Genomic DNA, 25,322 nt, shown 5'->3' with positions numbered 1-25,322 from the left:
TAAATGCACTCCATGCCAGTTTAGTTTTGCGAGCAATCTCGTCATACCAGTGGAGAAGGGTGGATATAGGCTGTTAATATCCGACATAAACGCACACTAAACTATGTCAGTCATACGTATTTGATTTTATTGAGGCTCATATTATGATATTATTATTACCAAGCCAAGCCCGTGGAATTTAATTGCGAATTGCGATGGTAGTGGTAGTTATTCGTTATCTTCGATCACCAATTTCTTATTATGTATTATAAGTTTATTTGTTTAATTAAAAAAAACCTTGTTTTTAGATACGTATTGAATATTTAAAACAAAATGGAAATGTTACTATAATTTTCTTTAACATAAAATACTAATTATAATATATTTTCTAACGATTTTTTTCTTTCTTGTTTCAGATGGTGTTTATATGATGATGAGCTTACGACAGACTAGACTATTGGTCATTCTTTAAACAAGTGTAATTAAAAATATAAACAAATCAGTGACTATAATTTTATAATTTAAATAACCATTATATTTTTTTTAATATAATACATTGTGTTAAATACATACAGGTAAAATTACAACAACGATTTTAAAGAATTAACGAATTACGACAATTTTATTTTAAATATTTATTACATAATTTCTGTGATAACGATGTGTCAATTATAATATAATAGATTTAATCAATACGTGACTGCGTTTCGTTTTAATTAAAAATTTATGTAGCACGTAAATAAAATTTATTAAATGTTATGGTATTCTAAAAATCGATTATACCTTAATTTAGATTAAAGTACAATTTCAAAGTGATAAACATTTACAGAATGTGATGTTTTATTATTTTATTATAATTGTTTAAAAAAAACTATTATATAATACACAAAGAGTTACTTTAAAATTTTATATAATATTACATGTTTTAATGCCTCAATAAAAAGTGATTATACTAACGAAAAGTATTTTTAGTTTTTTTTTATTATGCTTAATTACATTCGGTAAATAAAATTAAAAAAAAATAGTTTTGTAATCATTTTCGTGTAATTATTCGCCTTTAAAATGACAAAGAGCTAATAATATTCGTTTAAATTATAAATAGTAAAACTTAAAAAAAAATTTCAAATTGATTTGAATTTTTTAAAAAAAATACTGCAAAGATGACGTGAAGTGATTTATCACATTGTAAAATGCTACCAAGCCCCGACTCACCCGACTACCAAAGCGAATTAATAATGAAGACCTCCGACTACATATTCCAGTCAAACCAGACGCCGAGCTTAATCAGACACCGAAACCACCATAATAACCATCCAGATGAACCTATACACCACCACCAATATGAGACTCTCCAATCACTATTCAACAACAATATAGAAGATGAAGTCCCCTCAATGCTATATCCATCAATTAACACAAGTCTATATACAACAGAATCGAGTTACACTAACGCAACTGTGGAATACAGTGACAATTATTTGAATACTACGAATCGATCCTGTTTGAACGATTTTTTGAACGTCACCTGCGAACTACCCATAAAATATGCGCAACCGATGTACGGCTACATAGCTCCGTTTTTGCTGGCCACCACAACCGTGGCGAACACCCTGATTGTCGTGGTGCTGAGCCGGAGGCACATGAGGACGCCCACAAACGCGGTGCTCATGGCCATGGCTTTGTGCGATATGTTCACGCTTCTCTTCCCGGCACCTTGGCTCTTCTACATGTACACGTTTGGAAATCATTATAAACCGCTTACTCCGGTCGAAGCCTGCTACGCTTGGAACATCATGAATGAGGTTAGTCACTTTTATTTACTTTTATAATACACGAAATAGTTTATACAAACAGAGCCAGTTGGTGATAGCTAGCTATCTGGCTAGGTCTTGCAGACGGCTTGGCGTTCTAATAACATGGTGGATGATTTTAATATAATATTTGTTAAATAAATCTATACATGGGCAATAGCCCGAGTAAAGCATGGTTTTATATATTATATATTGTCTCCATTCTGGGTTACGACATCCAACCAGCATAAGTTGTCTTTACGATTTCACATAAAAAACTTTGCAAACCAGCTGACCTAATAATTAAATTCGTATTCACATAATTCCTTTTAAACTTCATATTTATATCGTAAGCATTATTATGCTCCAGATTTGGATGATATGACAAGCACAACACTACAAACAATAAAGTATGTAAAGATAAATTAGAATTCAGTATGGCTTAATACCTGTTGCCTATAAAATCCTAAATAACAATATATAACTAGAATTGAAATGTTGTTAGTAACATGTTAATTTTAATGGAAATATTATTAAATTCATTAAATTAAGTAACAAAGTTTGGAATGTCATATTTAAGGGTACGAAAACAGGCCTATTTAATCCGATGTAATGTTACATTTTCCAAAGTTTAAAGCCCGAAATGCGCACGTGTCTTTTGTGCAATTCCAATTTCAAAAACATTATTTTTAAGTCAAATAATAACAACAGATTAACAAAATAAGTGAAAAGAACACTATATAGTCATTCGCATTATGCACTGAAAAAAATTTTAATAATTATATTATTATAATATGTGTATATCATAATATAATATATTTTGGTGGTTCATTAAAATAAAATATGTACCATTTTGCAAATAAAGAAAAAGATTTATAGGAAGATTATATTATAATCTGGCCATTCGGATGATTTCATCAATAATTGTGATTAATTGTGTAATTGAGTGTTTACTTATTACGCAAAATATTTTTCGTTGCAGTCAGTAATAAAACAAGAATGAATTTATAGGTGGACTGGAGGCAATTTTTCTGTTATTTTACATATTCCTAAATTATACATGCCAGCACATAGTTTCTGCATTATAATTGTTATTGGTGCCAATTTAGCGCCGCTGTTACGGGATATATGTAGGATATGGCGAAAATCAAACAATTTTAATCACATTTTGATTTTTTTAAAAGGTGAAATTACTTAAAATAGATGTAGCTATCAATTTATGGCGTGGTATCATATATATATGTTTTTAATTATTTAATTTATTTCAATTTGTCAAAATAATTATCAGTTTGGTAGGTAAGTATGAGGTGTTTGAGACAGTAAAAACATATAATAGCCCTCCATATTAGAATTATATTGAATAATAATATATTTAGCACCAGTTTGAGCAGGTATATCTTTCTTTTATAATTTACTTTTATCTATATCATTTTGTATAAAAAAGGAAAAAAAACCCAAAAACAAAATTGACATGTTTTTTTTGATTCCACTGATACACAAACTTAACTTTGAAATATAAATCAATAATAGAATAATCAGATAATTATAAATATTTATAAAACTTATTTTAAATTAAATGAATAATAAATGAGTCATATCAATTGCCAATCAATACCATTTTAAGTGATCCTGTAAAATTCACCCTGCCTTCAATGGGATAATTTAGATATTGTTTTGCACATGTTATTTAGATGGGATTTTCACCTAATTTTAAATAAATTTGATAATAAGTATAATTTGAATATTTTTTTAAAAAATAATTTGAATAAAAAACAGTATAAAATATTTTTCATATTATTAAAATGTTTATCGTGTATAAAATTTAAAACTACGTTGCTATCTGCTTGAATTGCGAATACAGATTTTTATAATTCTGAGCTTTTATTTTTAAAGCCACCCATTGGGGTTGATAACCCCCATAGGTGTCTGGCGTACAGTATGTTAGTAATTGCCTGTATACCAGGCGAGTAAATATAAGTTTTTTTACGACGGTTGATGGCCATCACACCGAAGAACAATGATGCACTTTAGTACACTTGTACGAGTAAGCAAAAAAAAAACCGTATAATATAATACGCAAAAAACCTAGCAATATAAATACAATATTATAATAGTACACAAAATATTACTGAAATATCAATGACCTATGTGTGACTGTATCTATATCCTAGTTATTTAGGGAAACAACTAAAAATTTCAAGGAATAAAGCTAATATTCCCATTCAATGTAGTGCATTCAATTATTTATATTATTCCGACCATGTCCGACCCTAATAGGATCATATGGTCCTCCACAGAGTCGAGGTTTGTACAGATTTTGTTTTTACGATGTCAGCCACTTGTTCAACCTACTAAGTCGATACTCTGACTCATACACGAATTGAAAAACAATATGTGTACTTGCCCGACCCAGGATTCGAACTTGGAACTGTAGTTGTCAATTATTTTTATTTTTCATTAAAAAAATAAGTCAAAATATTATTCAGTGAGTCATAAATCTAATAATCCATTCTCTGATTATTCATCATTTCAATTATATAGGAAAATAACTGGGTTATTTATTTGGTAAACTAAAAATTCCATTGCGGGTTGCTACAACACGCCCTTAGACTAACTCATTTTTGTCAAAAATCTAGGCATTAAATTAAAATTTTGTGCAAAAAATTCAAACGCCTTTAGGATCTCAGAGCAATGTTTTTTTTAATTATTTCCCTATTGAACTAATGTATTGCTATTGTGGATCATAGACAGGACACGGAAAGTTAACTTTTACTGAACGGAAACTTTTAAAAGGTTAAGTTATACTATATTATATTATGTAATTGTCCATTGAAATATTTTTATTGACGTTGCAGTCCGGAATAGACCTAACCCGACTCAAGCAGAAATCTTCACTCTGCTCGGTCATCCGTTCTTCTTCTCCAGTTTATGACTCTCAGTGTTTCGGTAGGCCATCAAGCCAACGCCAAATCGAGACCTAAATGCACTTCGTTTTTCTTCTGGTAGGGATAGAGTTTTGAGTTATGTGTTATAAGTTTTCATTGTATTAACAATTATATATACCGTACATACATACGTACGTCGTATCTGTCCTGTCATTTTGATACATCCGGCTCGTTAAAGAGCTTATAAAGCTCACGATTGCGTGACGTCACCAGCTGCAATTCTCGCTGATAGTGCCAAAGATCTTTTGCAAAACTCTGCACTCAAATACAGTCATTTAATCATTTATAGTTTCGTTACATAATAATAGAATTACATTAATATACAATAGAATTTACTAGACACTTCACATTACGAGTATTATTAAAATTTCATTTCGTCGTTAAGCTGTTGAAACCTCAGATGTGACAAATTTGTCAAAATGATTTTTTTAATGATTATTTACTTAGTCACTTCACCTCGTTGCACCCCAGCATTGGAGCATAGGGTCAGCTACCTCCCTCGGTCCATTGCTCAGTCTTACGCCTCCCGCCACGTGAAACCTGCAACGCGTAGATCGCTTTTATAATATATAAATATAATTATTGTAACCTCACCGGGAACCTGGAGTTCCTGGATGAAAGGCCAATAACTTACGTACTGGACTGCGAGAGCCGATTTGCTGGATGACGACGATCTACCCCTTTTCATTTAAATCTATCTTCTTATTGTGCCTGTCATCTGCTACCCGGAACAGCTCAGTAAAGATTATATTAAAATAACATCATCTATATAAAAAATATAATATTGTTAATATAAAAGCTTTCAAACGTATTTGATTTGGTGTCTTTTCGAATAATGTAGTCATTAATACTATAATGTGAACCTACCCAAAATTCCTTTCGCAGGAAAGGAGCTTTATCTACCATGTAAATAATTTATCACCAGATTCCACACACCGCCACACCTTGCGATGAATGTGGTGTAATATCACAATTAATGCTCATTTCGCAAGGCGGTGCAGTAATCTAATCACGCCATTAATACACCCACATAATTATCATTTATAATTCAGACATCCTTAAATGCCTTCCGTAATTTAAGATTATTAATTTAATTAAACACTTTGAATTAATTTACTTTATCTTAGCTTATTTTTGCAGTTTTCCGTAATTATTTTAGTGAGGTGTTTTTGAAATTTTATTATGCTGTAATTTTATGTAAGTATTTAGAAGTATTTTATATGTTATATTATTTAAATCAGAACTATTTTTATGTACCTAATATTTATGTTTAATTGACATAATTTTGTTTTTAACAAGGCCCCCATATCCTGATGCGGTCCCCAGGCCAGGATCTTTGTCGGGACCCTCCACGTATCGCTAAGGTTAAAGGCAGTGTAATGCTTTACAGTAGCGTTTTCCAAGAGTTCGTGGTAAAATTAAGGGTATTATTAGCGTTTTTTTTTTGTATTTTCTAATTCATCCATTTGAATTATGGAGTTGTCGAGTATAGACACAATAATCAAAAATTGCATGCATAACCACTTATTTTCAACTATATTTTTCAATTACCCGCATGCGACATTTTTTACTATGAGAGAATTTTTTTAATGTGTGTTTATTTCACTTATCTGGTCGATCCGCAATGCTCCCCTCCGCAAGATTGTAAACTTTGATGGTCGTGCTAGTTATTTCTCTTCTACTTACTGTATTGCATTCTAATATAATCACTAACTAGCACTTCCATCGTAATTCGCAATCCAGTGCCACGGCCTGAATAATAGTAAGTTCTGGTTTTTAGGTAATATCCGCGTGATTAGTAATTTTATCAGTAGCTTAATAGTAGTTCAAGTGTAGTCCCATGCGGTTCAGATTGTTAATAGGGTTTTTCTAATAGACATATTTTTGAAGTTTCTTTTAATATATCGTAAAATTAATTAATAAACTAAAGCACATTATGCATTTTTCTATAATTATCCGTAATAAACATTGTATAATAGATAGTTTTATTTCATTATAATATTATGCAATATTTCATATACCTACATAATATATTAGCGATAGACCGTTACTTAAATATTATGTAAAATGCGGAAACACAAAATGAAGAAATAAATAAACCAACGTATTCATCTATATTGTCAACCCTTGGAAGTAAGCACTGCCTTTCTACCTGTACCCCACTCACCACTCCAACGCTGCTATTTGACAACGTCACTTACTCGTACTGATTGAAAGTGCGTTATTAAACAACGGTTTAATAAAGGCATGGGACCTTATGCTTGCACCTCACGTCAATCTTCCACCGCTCCTATCTGATGAAATGACATACTCGTATTGAATTTTTGCAAGTGCGTTATTTTTGAGAAGTTTAATCTTGTAAATTTAGAACCTTTTGAAATATTGAGAAGAACTAACAAAATTAAAACAAAAATATGGCATAATGAAAATATATAGACAGACGAATTTTTTTATACTGTAACGATACATAAAATTTAATATAACTGACGTAATTACACCGTCAACCACAAATTCATATGACATATCTTTCTTTGTTACCATTTCTTACTATTTTTTTTTATTATCTGTTTTGACTTATTACGATAAAACATGTTATATTCAGTTGGTCATTAAATAAAGTACAATAAATCAAGTCACGAGATAAAAAACAGAATAAAATTTAGCCGATCTTGATTCGCCGTTCTGATACTTGCTGACAGAAAAATAATAATTAAGGGAGTAGCCTTGTAAGACACAATTCGGGCAATATCATTATTTACCTTTGTATACCTGTCTAAAATCAGAGCAGGAGAAATCCTTCAGCGGAGCGAGCTAGATTAAAATACAGGAAGAATTTAACATTATGAATTTTTTTAAATCTACCTCCGATTGTCCCTCTGCTTTTCATTATCTTCGTGGCTATACTATTTTGTTTTTGTATTATTATTATTTTTATTTACCGACACCCTCAAAGCCGACAAAGCCTTTTATAAATGAATGAATCTTCTTTTTTGAATGGAAACAATTTAAAAGCATAGTAACAACGATGTTATTATTTTCAGTCGACATTAAATTGCTGTAATAAAGATTAAAAAGAAAAAAAAACAACAATCAATATCAATTGATATTAAGTTGATTCATAAATTGTGTAATAAACTAGTTAACAAAGCCTTTAAACATGCAATTAGTTAGAATTGATACGTCACGATTGAAGGAGAATGGTTTAAAATAAGTACATAATAAACATACACAATAAACGAACATTATCACGGCAAAATCTGCCGAAATCACCAGAAGAAAAATGAGGTCACCTCACGCGTACCGCACCGGCATGATTCAATGTACGTTTTATTATCATTTTCTATATGCCTACACATTTTTGGCTCATGTGAAAAATGCGTGAATCTGTAAGTTGGTTTATGTTCAAAATATTATCTTTGGGTGAAATCACGCAAGTAATTTTCACGTACGCACACATAGAACTGCTAAAATTAATTAAAATTAACATGAATAATATTTCAAAATTCTTATAGGTACATTAGAATTGGCATTCTCCATCGTTGAATTTATAGAGATGGTGATTGTTCAAAATATTCTGCATACTGAAGAAACCATAGACTAAACTTATCGCCTTGACAGCATGATAGTACACAACGTGCATCATAATGTATTTAAAGCATTAGTAATTCAGAAGACGACTGCATTTCAGCGTGGTCACGATCCTCGACATGGGGGACCGACCGAGAAAATAGTGCATACGTCTAATGCTTTGCACTCATATTATGTTTGAACTAGAAGATCATAATATAAAACGAGTCGACACCTCGGAATACGTAATACGTATCACTCCAACGGTTTCACTTGGTTTTGGAATGAATGATGATGACAAGTTCAGAATGGATGATAGACGCGGCGTTCGCTCAAACCGTATTAGATTTAGCGCAACAAAGGTCAAACATATACGTGTTGAGTCACTCGGTGGCAAACGACGGCTAAGCTATAACGAGCCCGCACACGACCGCCGTCATCTCATGACTAGAGGTGGTAAAACGTGTCCATTTTGAAGACTAAGTATACTTACTACCATTATAAAAAAATACTTAGTATCAAAACTTGTTCCAAAATACTTACTAGTATTTAGAATACTATATAGAGCATTTGGCGTGCGTATGCGACATAAGTCTCATACTCAACTGGAACTAACACTAAACTCCTTATTAGTATTTGAAACATCGGCTTCAATAGAATCGCTAAAAATACACTGAGCTGGGCTTTTCGAAATGTCCCATTTATTATAAAATTTTAAATACATTTTAAATTTATGAGTTGTTTTTATGTTATGTTATATATTATTCTTGTAAGGTAACATAAAATTAATAACAATGATTTTTTTTATTTTAAACTGCCGTCACTTCGCAGTTTATGACCTATTGTCCAAGTGCTATCTCGCTCGCGCGCGTTTATTGCCAATAGTTTTGAAAGTCTACAAACTAGCGAAAGACTTGCGATGATATCATCACAAGTTTCTTGAAACGAGTTTATTGGGCCACGCGTACTGAGTATGGGTAGTTTCATCAGATACTTGAGTACACAAACTGGTGACAGTATTTCCAACTCACCTCTACTCATGACCCGTGTTTGCTGGTTGCCTGGTCTTGTGACAATAATTAATTAGGATTTGAGGTAGGTGGGGAAATTAGGAATGACGGCCACCATATTTAGCCCAACCAAAAGGCTTCATAAAAAATAATGTTACTCAGCGCTATTTGAATCATTGACAACGATGATAGCTTGTTAATATGCTCAACACTACATTAGACTGAAAGGTACTTGTTATTTTGCTGTTTAAGTATTAATGTACGTTCATTTTTCACGCATCAAATTATTTTTTACCGGCGCGCAATTATCCAGTTAGTGTTGTCAAGTCAGTACCCATACAGACTATAGCACTAAATCTTTACATTCTCTTTTTTAACTGTAAAATATTTTATCCGAGCGTCTAAATTTACTCCATCATAATATCTAGATTTAGAGGCTTGCTGATCACATTACCAATGTGGAAGTTTTAAGCAGAGCCAATAAGATAAGAGAAATAATTATATCTTATATTAAGAACAGAAAACGTGTATACTTCTGCCATATTTTTCGCAATAAAAAGTATCATATTCTTCAATTATTCATAATGTAGAAAAAATTAGAAAGCAGTAGAAGCATATTTTCTGACAACAACAAATCGGCGATAACAGAAAGTCGCTGTAATCGCATGTACAGTCCTACGAACTTATCTAAAGAACGGTCAAAAATGGAGAATGTCAGATTCTGTTCAGTTGCGAGACTTGATTAGGTAGTTTTTGACTGTGGCTTCCCCATCCATTCTTAAGAACTTTGTAGGTCAGTAGAAGACTTCTAGTGACGTACCTGTCATGGCAGCAACGCGTGTTAGAGGCAGGATTAAATTTAATATCGGCTCTCCTTTTAGATGCTATTCTTTTTCTTCTTTGAAATAAACCAAAAGTGTACTAGTTATAATTCTAACATCACTCTTGATAGTTTTAGACAAATAGCTTCAAATTACGTAAATTGACAGATCTTTACAACACGGGGGCGTAAATTGAAATGATAAATTTGGGGGCTTTCCTCATTTGAAAACGGAAGTATGATTAGCTGCACTGTAAGGGATTGTTAGTTCACAGTTTTAACACGTGGACAAAAAGTTCTTATTTTACAGTAGGTAAAAAGAGATTTTCTTGTCTACGCAACCTCCGCAAGTGGCAAAATGTCCAAGGCGTTGGTAATCTGATACGACTAACCCATGATACAAACCACTTCCTCTGAGAATTTCCTAAAATGTGTACGAAAACAAAGAGCAGCTCTTGTTGGTTCAATGAGTTGTTGGATCTATCGGACCGTCCGATCTGGTTGCCACAAAGGCCAATTTCAGGGCACTCTTAACTAGGGATTCCAATCCCGAGATCCCGAGCTATTTTCGATACCTATAAATCCCGGGATTGATTTTTTTATCAATTTTTATGGAAAATAAAATCAAACCGAAAATATAACTGAAAAAATACCTTTGATAACAAATAACTACATTAGAAATAAACTGAGTTTGAATGAAATTTGATTAAAGTATACCCATGTGTAAGTTGCCAAGTAAGTTTTCACATAAATTAATAAAAATGGGAAAAATTGGAAAAAAACAATGCTTCGTACTATTAACAAAGTAATTCCACCATGATCTCGTACGTTTTATTGCAGTTTCATATTTGGCTGACTAATTAGATTTATGAAGCGGAAAGACCATAAGTAAACCATGATTTGCTTTACTATTTTAAATATCGCTAATCCATTCATTAAGTCTTTACTATCAAAAACAGCAATCTAATATTAAATTCACATTATTATTTATATTACAATATTATTTACTCCAATAAACTTATGTATTTCCAAGATTGAACGTATACAATATTAACAATAAATGTCTTAAATAGTATAAATTATACTAGATTTATTTTGACCGATTTTATCAATGTTATTTGTACATATAAACATTTTATATTAACAATGGAAAAAAGCCAATCCCGGGACCAGTCTCGGGATCCCAGGATTGTCAAATTGTAATCCCGAAATCCCGGAATCAGAATTTTGGCTCGGGATTGGATTCCCTACTCTTAACTTAAAGTCATGTAAATTCAGTTAAAATACAGTTTAGTCCATAGTGACCCTAGTCTTGGGTGACTGCTGGTGAGAAATTCCAAGCCTACACATTATGTTTACTCTGCCAGAAGTTTGAATTTACACGAATACAATTAAAATAATAATAAGCTTTGAAGATTAATATATTGATGATTTCAATTTAAAATTGACGTGTGTTTGACATGCCAATAATTTTGTACGTAAACAAGTTAAATGTGTTTCACGAAGCACGTCATTAGTGAAATATCATTTTATCGACATCTTATGAATATTGGATGGTTTTAATTATTTTACGTATAATGTTTCCCAATTTTATAATGAATATTAAATTTAGTTTATTCGAGATCATTAAAATAATAATTAACATAATATTTTTTATTCCCCGATTTTCATTAAAATGATACGCGACTTTGAACTGTCGTCAGAAACACACATTAAATTTATCAAGAAACCTGGCAATTATTTCACTAAAAAGAGCAACCTAGAAAATTATTTTATTCTCGGAAATTATTATTTTAAAATATTCTAAAATACTTTTTATTAAACCTACGTCAATAAAATCGGATTAAAAGTTAATGATTGGAAAATATAAAAATATACGCTTTTGAGACTAAATAAATCAACCGGATAATTACTAAAATACCTTCTTCTTTTTGTGCCATCTTCTATTAAGGGTTTGCAACCTTCCTATCCTATGTCATTGAAGTTAATGTTCCCACTAAAACTCACCGCCTCGCAGGACACCCGGTCTTAATAGGGCATATTATATAACCATATTACGTTTGGATGTAAAGAATCAAATGTTTCAAGAATAATTACCCAAGACTGAGGTCGCCAAGCACTTGTCCTGTGACTGAATTTACATGACTGAAATTAAAAGCGTCCAATAGCTGACAGATAAAAGATATCGACAACACAAATGTGGACCCTCCAAACCAACCCGCCACGCACCACACTGGGTCTTAATCGAACGTATCACGAGGCCCTATGTTTGGCTGTGCAGCATCAGTAGTTGTTTATGCCTGGGAATGTCTCTGATATACAGATCTTAAGTTTTGACTGAGTTTACTGTGCCATGGGAAAGAAAGGGACGAAATTTAATGGTATTATAATATAAGATACAAAAAAACTAAAACAATACGGACAAACAAAACTATGTGTAATTATCACGTCCACAATAACACGTCACATTTTTTTTAAATGCAATATAATTAGCCTTTGCGGCGACCAGGTTAGAAGGCCCGATTGCCCCAACAGCTGGTTGGGCCGACATAAGCATCTCTTTCCTCTCGGAGCGCATTCTCTGACATTCCCAGAGGTGTGGTTTGCATCCTGTAGCCCTCCGCCACATGAACATATTGGCCGGGTAAACTCATAGAGCTTGGCAGCGAATCCACAGTGAGCTGTCTGTTTTTTTTATAAGAAATCTTTTCCAACATATACTCACTATACAATACTATCATAATAATATGGTGAATATGCGCTGATTTCTCATTTGTCATCACGTAACACCAATTTTCAAACTTGAAAATGCTTGTTATAATGTAATCTCAATAAAAGCCGATAACACAACGAAAATAGTGTTGCCTATGCTAATTTCAGAAGCCAATGAAAACCCAACAATAATAAGTAATACAGTTTTCACGAAATTGCTGTATGCATAGTATTGAATCTCGGCGATTACATTAAAAATATTTAATCTGTTTAAGATGTTGATAAAAAACCTGAAACACTTTCTCTGCATTACGATGTTTCGAGTAGTTCCTGCCAGTGCCTGAGAATGTAACATTCCATATATTGAACATACATAACTTGAAAATACCTCAGATATATACCCACTAGAAAACAACGTATTTGAAAAAAATACGAAACTCCAATGGTTGTACGGGTTCAAATCCCGTCGAGTTTCGTATTTTTTTTTCAAATATGATTTCTTCTAGTGGGTATATATCTAAAGTGTTTTCAAGACGTTATATATGTTCAACTAATTTTGATTCAACGAATAATTCAAAAGATTTAAGAATGTAACATTATTGTTATTAGAAAATAATTTTCTTAAAAGTATTTTCAAAATTATGTATATTTAATAAAAAAAATAGTTAAATAAAATAAATTATAAGTTCAAGTAAGTTACAACGAAAAATCTTGGAGTGATCCATGACGTCGGTTCGTAATTTAAGTACTTAATTCAGTGGTTTCCAAACTTTATGTTACTACGCCTCCTATTTAAAAAAAATTTTTTTTGGCGCCTCCCCCCTTCTTAAATGGTCAACAATGTACAAATATAAAAATGAAAGGGAAAAAATATAAAAATAAACAAGGTTTTACTACTTATATTAGATTCATTTTTAATTTAATTTGTTTTCCATGCGATGAATGTGCTTGTGTATTAGCATAATCAATTTTAATAGTAGTCAATCCTTCCCAGTTTCCTAAATTAAAAGGCAGTTATCATTTAAGTACATATATCAATCATATAGTTATCACATAAAATCGCAACGTACAACCACATATTTAAAATATTCAATGGCTTTGAAACAGAGCAGGCGACTTTTTTTTAGTAATACTAAAATAATGTGAAAAGTGCTAAGCAAACAAACGAAGAACTAGTAAGAAGTAGTAGAAACTAGTAGAAAAATAGATTTTTGTTTACTTCAATATATCCGGCGCAGAAATCATTTAAAAGTGGAAACATGGCGACCTTTTTTTTTTGTATTTTTGATTTCCAAAGCTCCAATTTCTTATAAATGCATTAGTGGTCCTTGCATTGATTTATTCACTTTAATTTCAACCTAATATACAAGTTTAACAACAAAAATTATGGTTCCTAAACAAATTTTCCACAAATTTCAACAGTATGATTTGACCCTTTTATTTAATTTGTTCACGAGATAGCCAGCGCGCTTTACAATAGTAGATACAGAAGTGAGGTATAATAAAATTAGTCTCCATATTTTCAGACAGGTTTGCAAACAACCTTTTATATAACTGTTTTTTATGTAGTTTATAACTAGCGACCGTTTTATAAACTATGCATTTGAAAACTGCAAACCTGTGGCTACATTAATTTTTGCGCCTCCCTTTGCAACACTCCATGCCTCCCAGTTTCGAAATCGCTGACTTAATCAATACCTACTTTGATTTAAAAATACAAGAACCGATTGCCAATAGTAACTCAATTTGGAAAGCACTTCAGAGAGTATTGTAAGGGCCATTAGTTAAAATTTTTCGCAATTAGATAGGATACCTATAGCATTGTGGTCGATGTGCGTGGGCGTGAATCCCGTGAGACGCAGTTTCGATTCCTACTGGGTATCGTATTTTTTTCAAAAAAAAAATTTTCTACTGCTTTTAAATTTGCTCAGAAGTGTTTTCAAAATTATCTGTGTATTTAATGTCATACGTTAAAAATATCTTATTTGATTGATAATTTACTTGTAAAACAGGAATGGTGTCGCTCTTGATATTGATTCATTGAACGGAGATAAACTTCACCCATAATGACAGTTAATTAATTGATTAATTAATTTTGTGACTGTTAATTATTACTTGGTGAAATTTCCTGAAATTCATATAAATCAAATTCTTAATTGATATTATTATAACCAGTTATCGAGCTTAGAAATGGGGTCGTCGTGATTTACGCACTTAGTTGAAGTCAAAAGCTCGTAATCTGAAAATGGGTTTGAAACCGTTTACTTATTCAATATAATATTTTGTATAAAACAGGTATTAAAGAGACTTGAATATTAATAATTAACCAGTTTTGGAAGATCTTTTACAAAATGTAATAAACTTTTAAATAATATTATGTACCTTGACTGAAATATTACAATACATGAATGTGTTATTACTATTAAATATTTCAGCTACACAGCAAACATGTTATTTAATCAAAATCAATTTAAATAAAATGTTATGTATATAATATTATTAGCTAAAGACGTTTACAGCATAATATGAGGGGGCAAAAATAGATACCAACCTAACAGTATTTATAAAATGTATACAAAAAATACATGCTTAAAAGAGAAAAATCATAAACAACTACATGGAAATATGGAACCGATTGAGTAAATAAGATTCTATTTTATGAATTTATAAAACAACTTTAATCGTTACTCGTTCTTATGCAAGTAGAATAATTATATCAATATTCGAAAAGATTTGGTTACATTATAGACATTAAATTTACCCTCCACTCGGCATCAAATAGTAAGTTAGCTCTGGAATTCTCTGGATTACTAAAATAGTCATCAAGGACATAATATTATAATGGGTTAATACTTAACTACCTAAAATCTAAAATAGCACAGTTTTCGTTAATACTGCGTATAAATCAAAAAATTATGTAATGAAAATAAAGATATAATAATATTCGAGCTTTAAGTTTTAACGACAGTTTTTGTATGTAAGCATACATGTAAGAAAGTCAGATTGATACATTTATTAGTAACAGTACCATAAAAAGTTGAAATCCCACGTCTGTAAATTGACGAGCTGTTTTTAATTAATGTTTGTCTGGATCCAAAACATTAACCTAATAGGTTGAATAAGTATAAAACTATTTTAAAAATCCTCTTTGGAAGGCATACATTTTTTCCACTGATATTATTTTATTTCAATTCAATAGTCAACTTTTATGTTAAATTAAATTACATTATAGAATTGGTTTCGAACCGATAACATTTTTATGGTTTCGTTTTTTTTATTTTAAGCGAATATTCGTCTTGGGCCAAATTAAACAACATAGTAGGACCACAATGCTGAAATCGCAACCAATATGAAAGCCAAAAACTAAGATAACCTAAGCTAATGAAATTTTTCTTTGTGTCCGTTATCCAAAAATTAACTGAAAAGGCATGGGAATGTCAACAATAAACGCAGGGGCAAACCTAGGTGTTTTGGCGCCAGGGGCAGTAATAAAACTTTGCCCCTAAGGTAATAAAAAAATCTCTATCTTTTATAGCGATTTCTTTCATTGTATTTAGGTAGGTATACTAGATTATTATGTACAGTGTACATATAAAAATATTGCTCATTATTAAGTTTCACAGGTACTTGATACGGTACTTCTAACAAAATAAAAAAAATTAACCTCAAAGTAATAATATAAAGAGTGTAGGTATTGTTTGACAAAATAAAGCCGCGTTTATTGCTTATAACGCACAGTAGAATCTCAATTTTATTATTATTAACTTAGCTATAAAACATTTTATCATCATATTGCTTATCAGTACAGCTACCAAATTTAAACACAATATAGGTATCCATATTTTATACTAAATTAACTAAAAATAATTACCACTAACTTTTCAGCAACACGTGCTCACAGTTTTGAAATGACTGTAGTCATTAAAATCAATATTTACTGGCAACGTGTACAAAAAAATATTTAATTAAGTCGTATAAATTGTATCTTACTCTAATGCATATTGCGGAGATATAAAGTGCGGAATGCTTTCTCACTCGCACTTATGGTTCGTTTTTGTCCAAGCCTTGAAGTGAACTAATAAAATGTAAACAATACGTAAAATACAAAATGTAAAGAATATATTCACTTACCAATAATTTAATATCCTACCATAATAATAATCGTGTCCGGAAACTTGTACGTATGCAGTTCACTGTATCACACTTCACTGTGAAATGTTGTATTGGAAATATATGGCAGTCTATTAAAGACCGTCCAACCTCTTTGGGTCGTATAGAACTGACATAAAATTCAGGTCTAAATAAAACACGGTTCTTGTCGGCTTACACTTTACAGGAAGCCAACAGCAAACAAGTTTTGAAAATAGCCGATATACTGAATTATTTGTAAGGTTAGATTAGGTTGGGCTTTTTTTCTGGAATTCATGAATTTTGCCTAAATCATCTATGAAAATTGAATTAATTTTCATATTGAATCTAATAAAATTGGAGACCGCATAGTATACAGTCATATCTTTCTTATATAAAGCTCACGGCGAACTGTGCCACGGTGAAATACTTAACGTACAATTTACATGTAACCATTTTCGACGTCAAATTTTCGTAAGTGATAAACTGTTTTTCGGACCCTGCGATTATCTGTATTAATGGCACCCAACTCGAGCAAGTCAGGGGCTACGTCTATCTCGGACAGCAGGTTCCCATAGACGGAAGCATGCACGATCAAATTTCTCGAACAACAAAGCTGGGATGGAGTGCTTTCGGACGTCTGAATAGTATCTTCGGACCCTCAACACGAGAGATGTCCAAAGCCTAAGAGTTTCACAGCGAGGCATGGAGAGGTGTATCTTGGGCATCACGCGAAAGGACTGTAAGAGAAACGAATGGGTTAGGAAGCAGACGGGAGTACGCGATGTAATAGACATTGCCAAACAGCTGAAATAGAGATGGGCGGGGCACATTGTTTGCGAAAAAGACAGCCGCTGGACAAATGCCGTCATCCAATGGTACCCAAGGGCTACAGGGTCGCCCTGAAAGCCACTGGATTAACGAACTGGTAAAGTTCGGCGGAAATACGTGGCAGCGAATGACACTGGATCGAGAGAGTTGGAAGAAGCTTGGGGAGGCCTTCATCCAGCAGTGGATTGAACAAAAATTGGAACAAAAAATATACAGATTATTTAAGTGAATTGAATGTTATTTCTTCTTCATCAAGACTTTCATGAATAATACCCCGTTTATACGTGCAAGGATTAATTGTTGACAGTAAGTATTATCGCGGCCATAAAAAGAAAATGTATGGGTAAACATGTATTATCCTGCAGTTGCAAGCTTGCATACAAGCTCTAGACACGTTTGGTACTTATTAATAATTGGTGCAACCATCTGAGGCATACAATGTTTGCTTTAATACTCTGACGCAGCATATCTAACATGTCTAATACAATGTCTAAAGCGTCGATGACATTGAGCTACTTTACAAGCTACAAGTTGGCGAATTTAAAATCTGCTTGTAAACTCGCCGAGTGTCATCATCGAACTAGCTAACAAGCAGATTGTAAACAATCTACCGAGTAAAGTTGAAGGCCGAGCTACTTTACTCGCTACTCGCTGGCGTGTAGGCGGATCTGCGTCTGCGCAGTAGAGCGATAGTGGGGAACCTGCCGGTAAAAAAAACTACTTAATACGTCCAGTTAAAGAGTACCAAAAATGACGGTTTCAACTCGCTAGCTTGTTGGCTTCTGAGCGAGTGAAAAGTTTTGTGTGTCATCATCACATTCGCACTAGCTGACTCACCCGCTTTTAAGCTCGCCGACTAGCAGCTTGTAAAGTAGCTCAATGTCATCGACGCCTAACACGCGAATGACACAAAAGCACACTTATGATCCTTATAAATATGACCGTTAGACCACGCGGATTAGATAACTACTTGTGGATACGATAGTCGCAATAAACCGTACTTATGACTGCAAGACAGGTCTTCAGGCTGTATATACTAAAGTTGTGAAGTATCTGAATATGGGGAATGTACCTGGAAAAGTACGCGAGTCCGCAGAAGAAGCGACGAGAAATTATTATAAGTTTAAAAACGTTTAAAAAAATAAAAAAAATATTTTGCATTTTTTTTTCAAAATGGACCATTTTTCTGTGAACTTCCAAGGAGATAAATAAAAAAAAAATTTCATGGTTACTTAATCGCTTAGTGAGGAATCTTCCCTATATTGTCAAATTGTTTGTATTGTATAATTTAATATGACGTGATATAACTTTGCATTTTTTACTACACTGATACGCTTTGCATACAATTAGATCAAATGATATTCACTTCTATAATAATATAAATAAATAAATAGATAATATATTATGAAAAAAAGTATTTACCTATTTTGAGAATATATATATCTTTTTCATCCTAGACCCAGAGTACAAACTGTTATGAAGTGTATACTCTACTTTACTACCAAATTATAAAGAAGACTTTCCTTGACAATATTTTATTCTTTTATTCAGCATTCTTTAGTCATGATATCCGAAAAAAGAGAAAAATAAGTAAGTAGTAAAAATATATTACAAAGTAAAAAAAATTCCTCAATATAATATAATGGAGTATATTATAAAAAATAATAAAGCGTTTTAGATGTAATCGTTTTAACTTTAATGTTCATAATAATATCTTCAAGATGTATTTTTCGATTATTCTTATTTTATTTGGTAGCATTTTTAATATCTTTTTATATTGTATAGAACATTCAAGGAAATAACAGGAGTGTTTCTTTTGTACGCAGTTCCATTTTCCAAAATATATTAGTACAATAATTCGAGATATAACTTTATCAATTTTTATTGGTCCGCCACGACCCACGTCCATCCAATAAATAAAGCATGTTTTACTCTGATGACATATGGGACTAAAAGATTGCGGCAATATTTAATTTATTATTTATTGATGATAAGTATAATTTATTTTAAGGAAATTGGAAGACAAAAAAGCTTTAATATACTCAAAAATGGCAAAGAATATAGATGGATACCTATGGTTTTTCGCCAGTATGAATCATTCTATGTCACGATGTTTAAAAAGAACACAGATCGCATTTAAATAATTTTCAACTAATATTTGTAATTTTATGGGTTTTTGATGATCAAGCGTTTTACTAATATAACAAACTTAATATTTAAATGGTTTTATATATATATTTATTGTTTGAACATTTCGGATCCGAAGAAATTCATATGGGCCTCCGCGGAGTGGAGGTTTGTATTAACAGATTTTTTGTACGAAAAATGGGTGACAGCCACTTGCTCAATCTATTAACACTCCATACATTGAAAAACCAGACGCAGGATTCGAACCTGGCATTAACCGCTTGGTCATCGTGGAAGTTTATATATTACATATTATACTTAGTCAAAATCCACACTTATTATTATTTGAAATTATTCTAATATTTTTTGACATGCTCTTTTAAATCCATGCATAGAACAATAATTTGTGCAAACCAGGCAAAAATTATAAACCGTCAGAGTTTTTATTTTTGTTTTGAGATTTGAACAATTTTATAAAAAAAGTCTATTTTTGTTTTAAAAGTTGCAGTCGATGGAAACTTTCGAGTTGTAACTTTGTCGGTATGTACAATGAAATTTTTTTGAACTGATGATGTTACCAATGAGAAGCTGATAAGCATAAGTTATCACCGAGCATAGAAATGGTGCATACTTCCATGTCTAATAAATTGTACGTATACATTATGGATGTAAACATTTATTCAAATAACAGATTGCAGAATATCACTGAGACTGGACATAATGGAAATATATCTCTTTAAATTCTAATGGATTTAAGTTTTGTACAATTCAATTTGTGTCGTTCTTGTGACCCGGGTTTCCCCTTTTGGCATCTTCAGGCACTATGTGCACTCACACTGATAACAAATACAGGTAATAACATTCTAACTTACATAATAAATGAATACAATATAGTACTTAAAAACTTTATCACTGGCCTAGTTGAAGTGTTTATAAAAATCCTTACCTTATCACTAATAATACACTCGATAAGCGTATAAATCATCAAAACCTTTTATTGATCATTATAATCAATAAAAATACTACACTCAAGAGGTGTAAAATCGTCAATTCTGGGAACAATGGCAATGTATTGGGAATTTAATGGAGATAAATTCTTTTATTTTGTTAACTATCAATTCATGGTGGAACTGCATTGTATTGTTGTTTTTATTTAATAAAACGCATTTTTTTGTAGTACTTATTCCATTTTTAATCAATAGATTAGGACCGGTTTCGTCCGCCTCAGAGGGACATTTTTAACAGTTGAAGTTGATTTAACTAATGAGATATGTCAATAATATCAGTATTTAAAAAGTTATTAGTTAAACAAATATTCAATAATATTCTTGCATGCTACTTTTTATATTGTTCTTTATTTTTTACTTTTTTTCAATCCACTAGAATTTAAATTCAATATCATGAAGTACTTTCAGTCGATAGTATTAATAATATATCTCTCTGTTTTGTGCAATATTTCGTGCGACGGATAACATCTTCCAAGAAACTTAATCACACCTTTCAACCTTGACGAATCTCTGAATAATCTGGCGAAATTTGACTTTCTTGACTTCGTCGAAAATCTTTTGTTAATTATTAATTAGAGCAGAAACTATATTTGAACCGAAAGAATAATAATGTTAATTAATCACAACTCGAAACAAAAATGTGCTTAACTGTTTATATAAATTTTCCATAATAATATGGAACCTTTGAATATACAATAATTAATATAACAACTTTCATCTAAAATATCTGATTTTATAGAAAAATATTACCACTGATTATATTATTATTATTATTTTAATATCTGTCATATTACTTTTAAGGGTGACTTTGAGATTTGAATACGTTACCAAAATACTGAAGCAATTCTTTTCTTTTATCATAATTATATACTAATATTTTAATTTTCCAACTTTCAAAATAATAATCTATTATATTTACATCGAAATATATATTTTGAATGTTTATTTTATTTGTCAAATAATTAATTTCATTTGCGACAATATCATTGCGGAGGGATAAATTATATTTATTATAATATAACAGAACCAAATTTATTATGATATAACGATCAAATAATATTTCGTAGACATTTTTAAATAATTTCAATGTCATTTATTAAAAAATACCTACTTTATTTACTCTTTGAATTAGATTTGGTGAGTCAGTAAAATATTATAAAAAATGTGTTCTATCAGAGCACATTAATACCCCGTTTACACGTGCATGGATTAACTGTTGACGGTACGTATTATTGCGGCCATAACAAAAAATGCGTGCATTATCGTGCAAATTGCAAGATTGCATGCATGTATCAAAAAAGTTCCCGAATTTTCACGCGATAATTGGACCATGCAATATCTGCGCCTGTGCAATAGAATGATATTAGCAAACATGCTGGTATAAAAAAGCGAACTACACCACGCAGAGACTCATTTTGAGGTTAACCAATTTTCGCAACCTGTCAAATAGTACCATAAAATGACAACATCGTGTCTCGCTTACTCTTGAAGAATGATACTGGCGAGACAGTCTACACTGTTACGTATAAACAGTAAACTAAATCCATAAAGTAAATCAGGCGTGTACAGGCGGTATAACTCTCCAAAGATAAATCAAATTCTTTTATTTATTACCATTTTTAAAGTAAATTAATAATTTAAAAATATTATTTGACATTGTAAATCCTTTATAGATATTGTACGTCATTTCATTTTTTTTTATATCTCTTGTAAAGATAATTGATTTTCCATTCTTATATTATAAGCTGGGTTTTTTAACATCCTGGATATGACATTCGATCAGATAGAATATAATATTATGTCAAATTGGCGTACAGAAAGCTTTATATTTCTTAGAATATTTTCTTTCTTATTGGTACGATTTCTAGCCCGTTTATCATTCTCGAAGATGTTTTGTTCCCTATTATAAAGAACTCATTTTAAATATATTAAGTCAACCGGTATTGGAGTATGGGGTCGATAAAATTCTAAATTCAAATTCGAGCAACGTAACTGGTTATTTGGAGCATACGATTTATGTACATTTGAAAACGATAATATTATTATGCCAACACGACAGAGGGTTTAAGAACGCCCAATGGAATTCGATTCCCGTATATGGTAAAATAACCCACGATGGCCACGCATCTTAAGCGTTGGCCTATAAAGTCGTGGGTCCCAGGTTCAACTCCTGTGACTGGCAAATACACATATTGTTTTTCAATTTTTGTATGAATCAGAGATGAACACTAATTATGAAAGCAGCTGAAATGGTGGACTGCTCTGAGAAAAAGATCCTGAGGCGGATATACGGACCCATGAATGATGGTGGGGAGTGGAGAATTAGGTACCTACAACACGGAACTATACCGCTTATACCAAGATTCAAAACTCTCCACCTTCATAAAACTCCGGAGGCTAAACTGGACAGGCCATGTCCAGCGCATGCCTAAGTCACGGATACCGAAGAAGATCCTCGAAGGAAATCCAGGAGGGAAAAGGCCAGTGGGAAAGCCACGCACACGATGGGGTGACAACATTATAAAAGATGGCAACCAGCTGCTAAAAATCATGAACTGGAAAAGACGTGCGGAGGACCGTTCCGGCTGGAGGACGGCGGTGACTTGAGCTGTAATGCCATCGAAAAAGAAGAAGTATGAGTCAGAGAATAGACCTAATAGGTTGAGCAAGTCGCTAACATCCATTTCTCGTAAAAACAAAAATCTGTCAATACAATACGTCAGTGGATGCCCATATTAATAATCTTATTAATATCGGACATGTCAAAAAAAATATAGTAAAATCAACGTCGTGTTGTTTTTGCAACGTCTGTTTGATAATAAAAGATACTTTTTGAGACTTCTCGATATTTTCGAGAAAAGAATAAATCAATTTCGAATTATCAAGAAAAAAATATATTCTTGGATTCCAGAATTTTTGTATCTTAAGACACAAAAAAATAAATTAGTAATGTCATAATATGACATTACTAATTTATTTTATTATTATCTTCTTATTTCCCGTAAGTATATCTAACAAGTGTGTACTTTTTTCTGATTTCCAAAGCTTACCCCTTTTGCAAAAGTCACCCTTCATCACAGCAATTTACTAGGTACGATTAACGTATTCAAACATTTTCACACTAATATAAACAATGATTACATTGTATAATAATTATACGGGTACGTAAGAGAAATACAATAAAAAGATATTTCTAAGAACAAAGGAATATAATATTAAACCTAAATGATTATACAATCAAGTGCGTACATAATATAAATAGCAATTCTTTAGATAACTTAAGTAAATAATAATAATGATTCTCAATTTCATATGGTATATTGTAAAATGGCCCAAATTTAATGGGATTCCAAAAATACCACTTAAAGATTATGGTTTCTTTTCATCTAGTCTTCTTTAGGTGTATCTTAATAATTATATTTAAAAATACAGTGTGGCAAAGAAATGTAAATAGTATTTTCAAAAACTGTTGTTTCGTTTTAATACTTATAAAATATGAATAATATATAATCAACTATTTCTTTTATTCAACGAATAATTCACAAGTTGAATATATCATTCTGATTATTGAACATATTATATAATTTTGAAAAACACTTTCTGAGAGAATATATTATAACCAATAGAAAAAATCTTTTTTGAGAAAAAGTAAGCCAACCCGACGGGGAATCGTACCCAAAGTAGCTTGATTTGGAAGAGCACTGATGAGTAGATATTAAAATTGACCAAATATCACCTCGTAGCATAGTGGTAATGCAACGGATAGGGTGTAAACCTGGGAGATACGGGGTTCGATTCCCCGTTGGGTTGGCTTACTTTTTTTCAAAAATGATTTTTTTTTATTGGTTATAATATATTCTCTCAGAAAGTGTTTTTCAAAATTATATATGATATGAATAATTATTCTATCAATGTTTTAAATTACGAGCCATATTATATCATATTTTTCCGAATTTTATTTTCAATAACTATTTTTGATATTTATAAAATGCGTTCCAATTAAATTTCACATAATATTGCTTATGTATGAGGGAAAATTTCTTCAATTAATTTAATGATTACAACCTACATTGTTCAATTTAGGGAAGGTCGGTTGATGTAAACGTTCCGATCACTCTCAGGGGAGGTGTGAGGGCATTAGGTTAAGAACCTATGCTTTAAGCTAACCCAAAGATCAAGTATTGGGCATTCAAAAGACGATGAGATTGTGTTTAGGCAAAATAGTTTCAGAGTTATGCTCAGTATGTTAGGATTGTTTATTGTACCCGTTTAAGGGCTGTTTTCATGACGCGTTTTTCATACTGGGGCTGCGACGATCATAACACATCACGTCGCGCATCAAATATTATAATGACTTTGTGACAAATATGACGTATATGTTTTATGCGATTTTTATATATTATAAA

The 25,322-nt window shown here is 31.6% G+C and overlaps 1 protein-coding gene across 1 annotated transcript in view; it reads left to right on the top strand.

Annotated features, from left to right (window-relative positions):
- Positions 1-1,378: 1,378 nt before the first annotated feature.
- The window catches only part of SPR (G protein-coupled sex peptide receptor), a 189,027-nt gene continuing 165,083 nt past the window's right edge, over positions 1,379-25,322 (top strand). Inside the window, exon 1 of the mRNA XM_085953837.1 lies at positions 1,379-1,781. Coding sequence (XP_085809963.1) covers positions 1,536-1,781 — 246 coding nt within the window. The 5' untranslated portion in view covers positions 1,379-1,535. The remainder of the gene's footprint in view (positions 1,782-25,322) is intronic.

Source organism: Rhyacophila brunnea, unplaced genomic scaffold (assembly GCF_057557595.1).
Source record: "Rhyacophila brunnea isolate RB1 unplaced genomic scaffold, BYU_Rbru_1.0 scaffold_4, whole genome shotgun sequence".
NCBI classification, from domain to species: Eukaryota; Metazoa; Arthropoda; class Insecta; order Trichoptera; family Rhyacophilidae; genus Rhyacophila; species Rhyacophila brunnea.
This window is presented reverse-complemented; position numbering and strand designations above follow the sequence as displayed.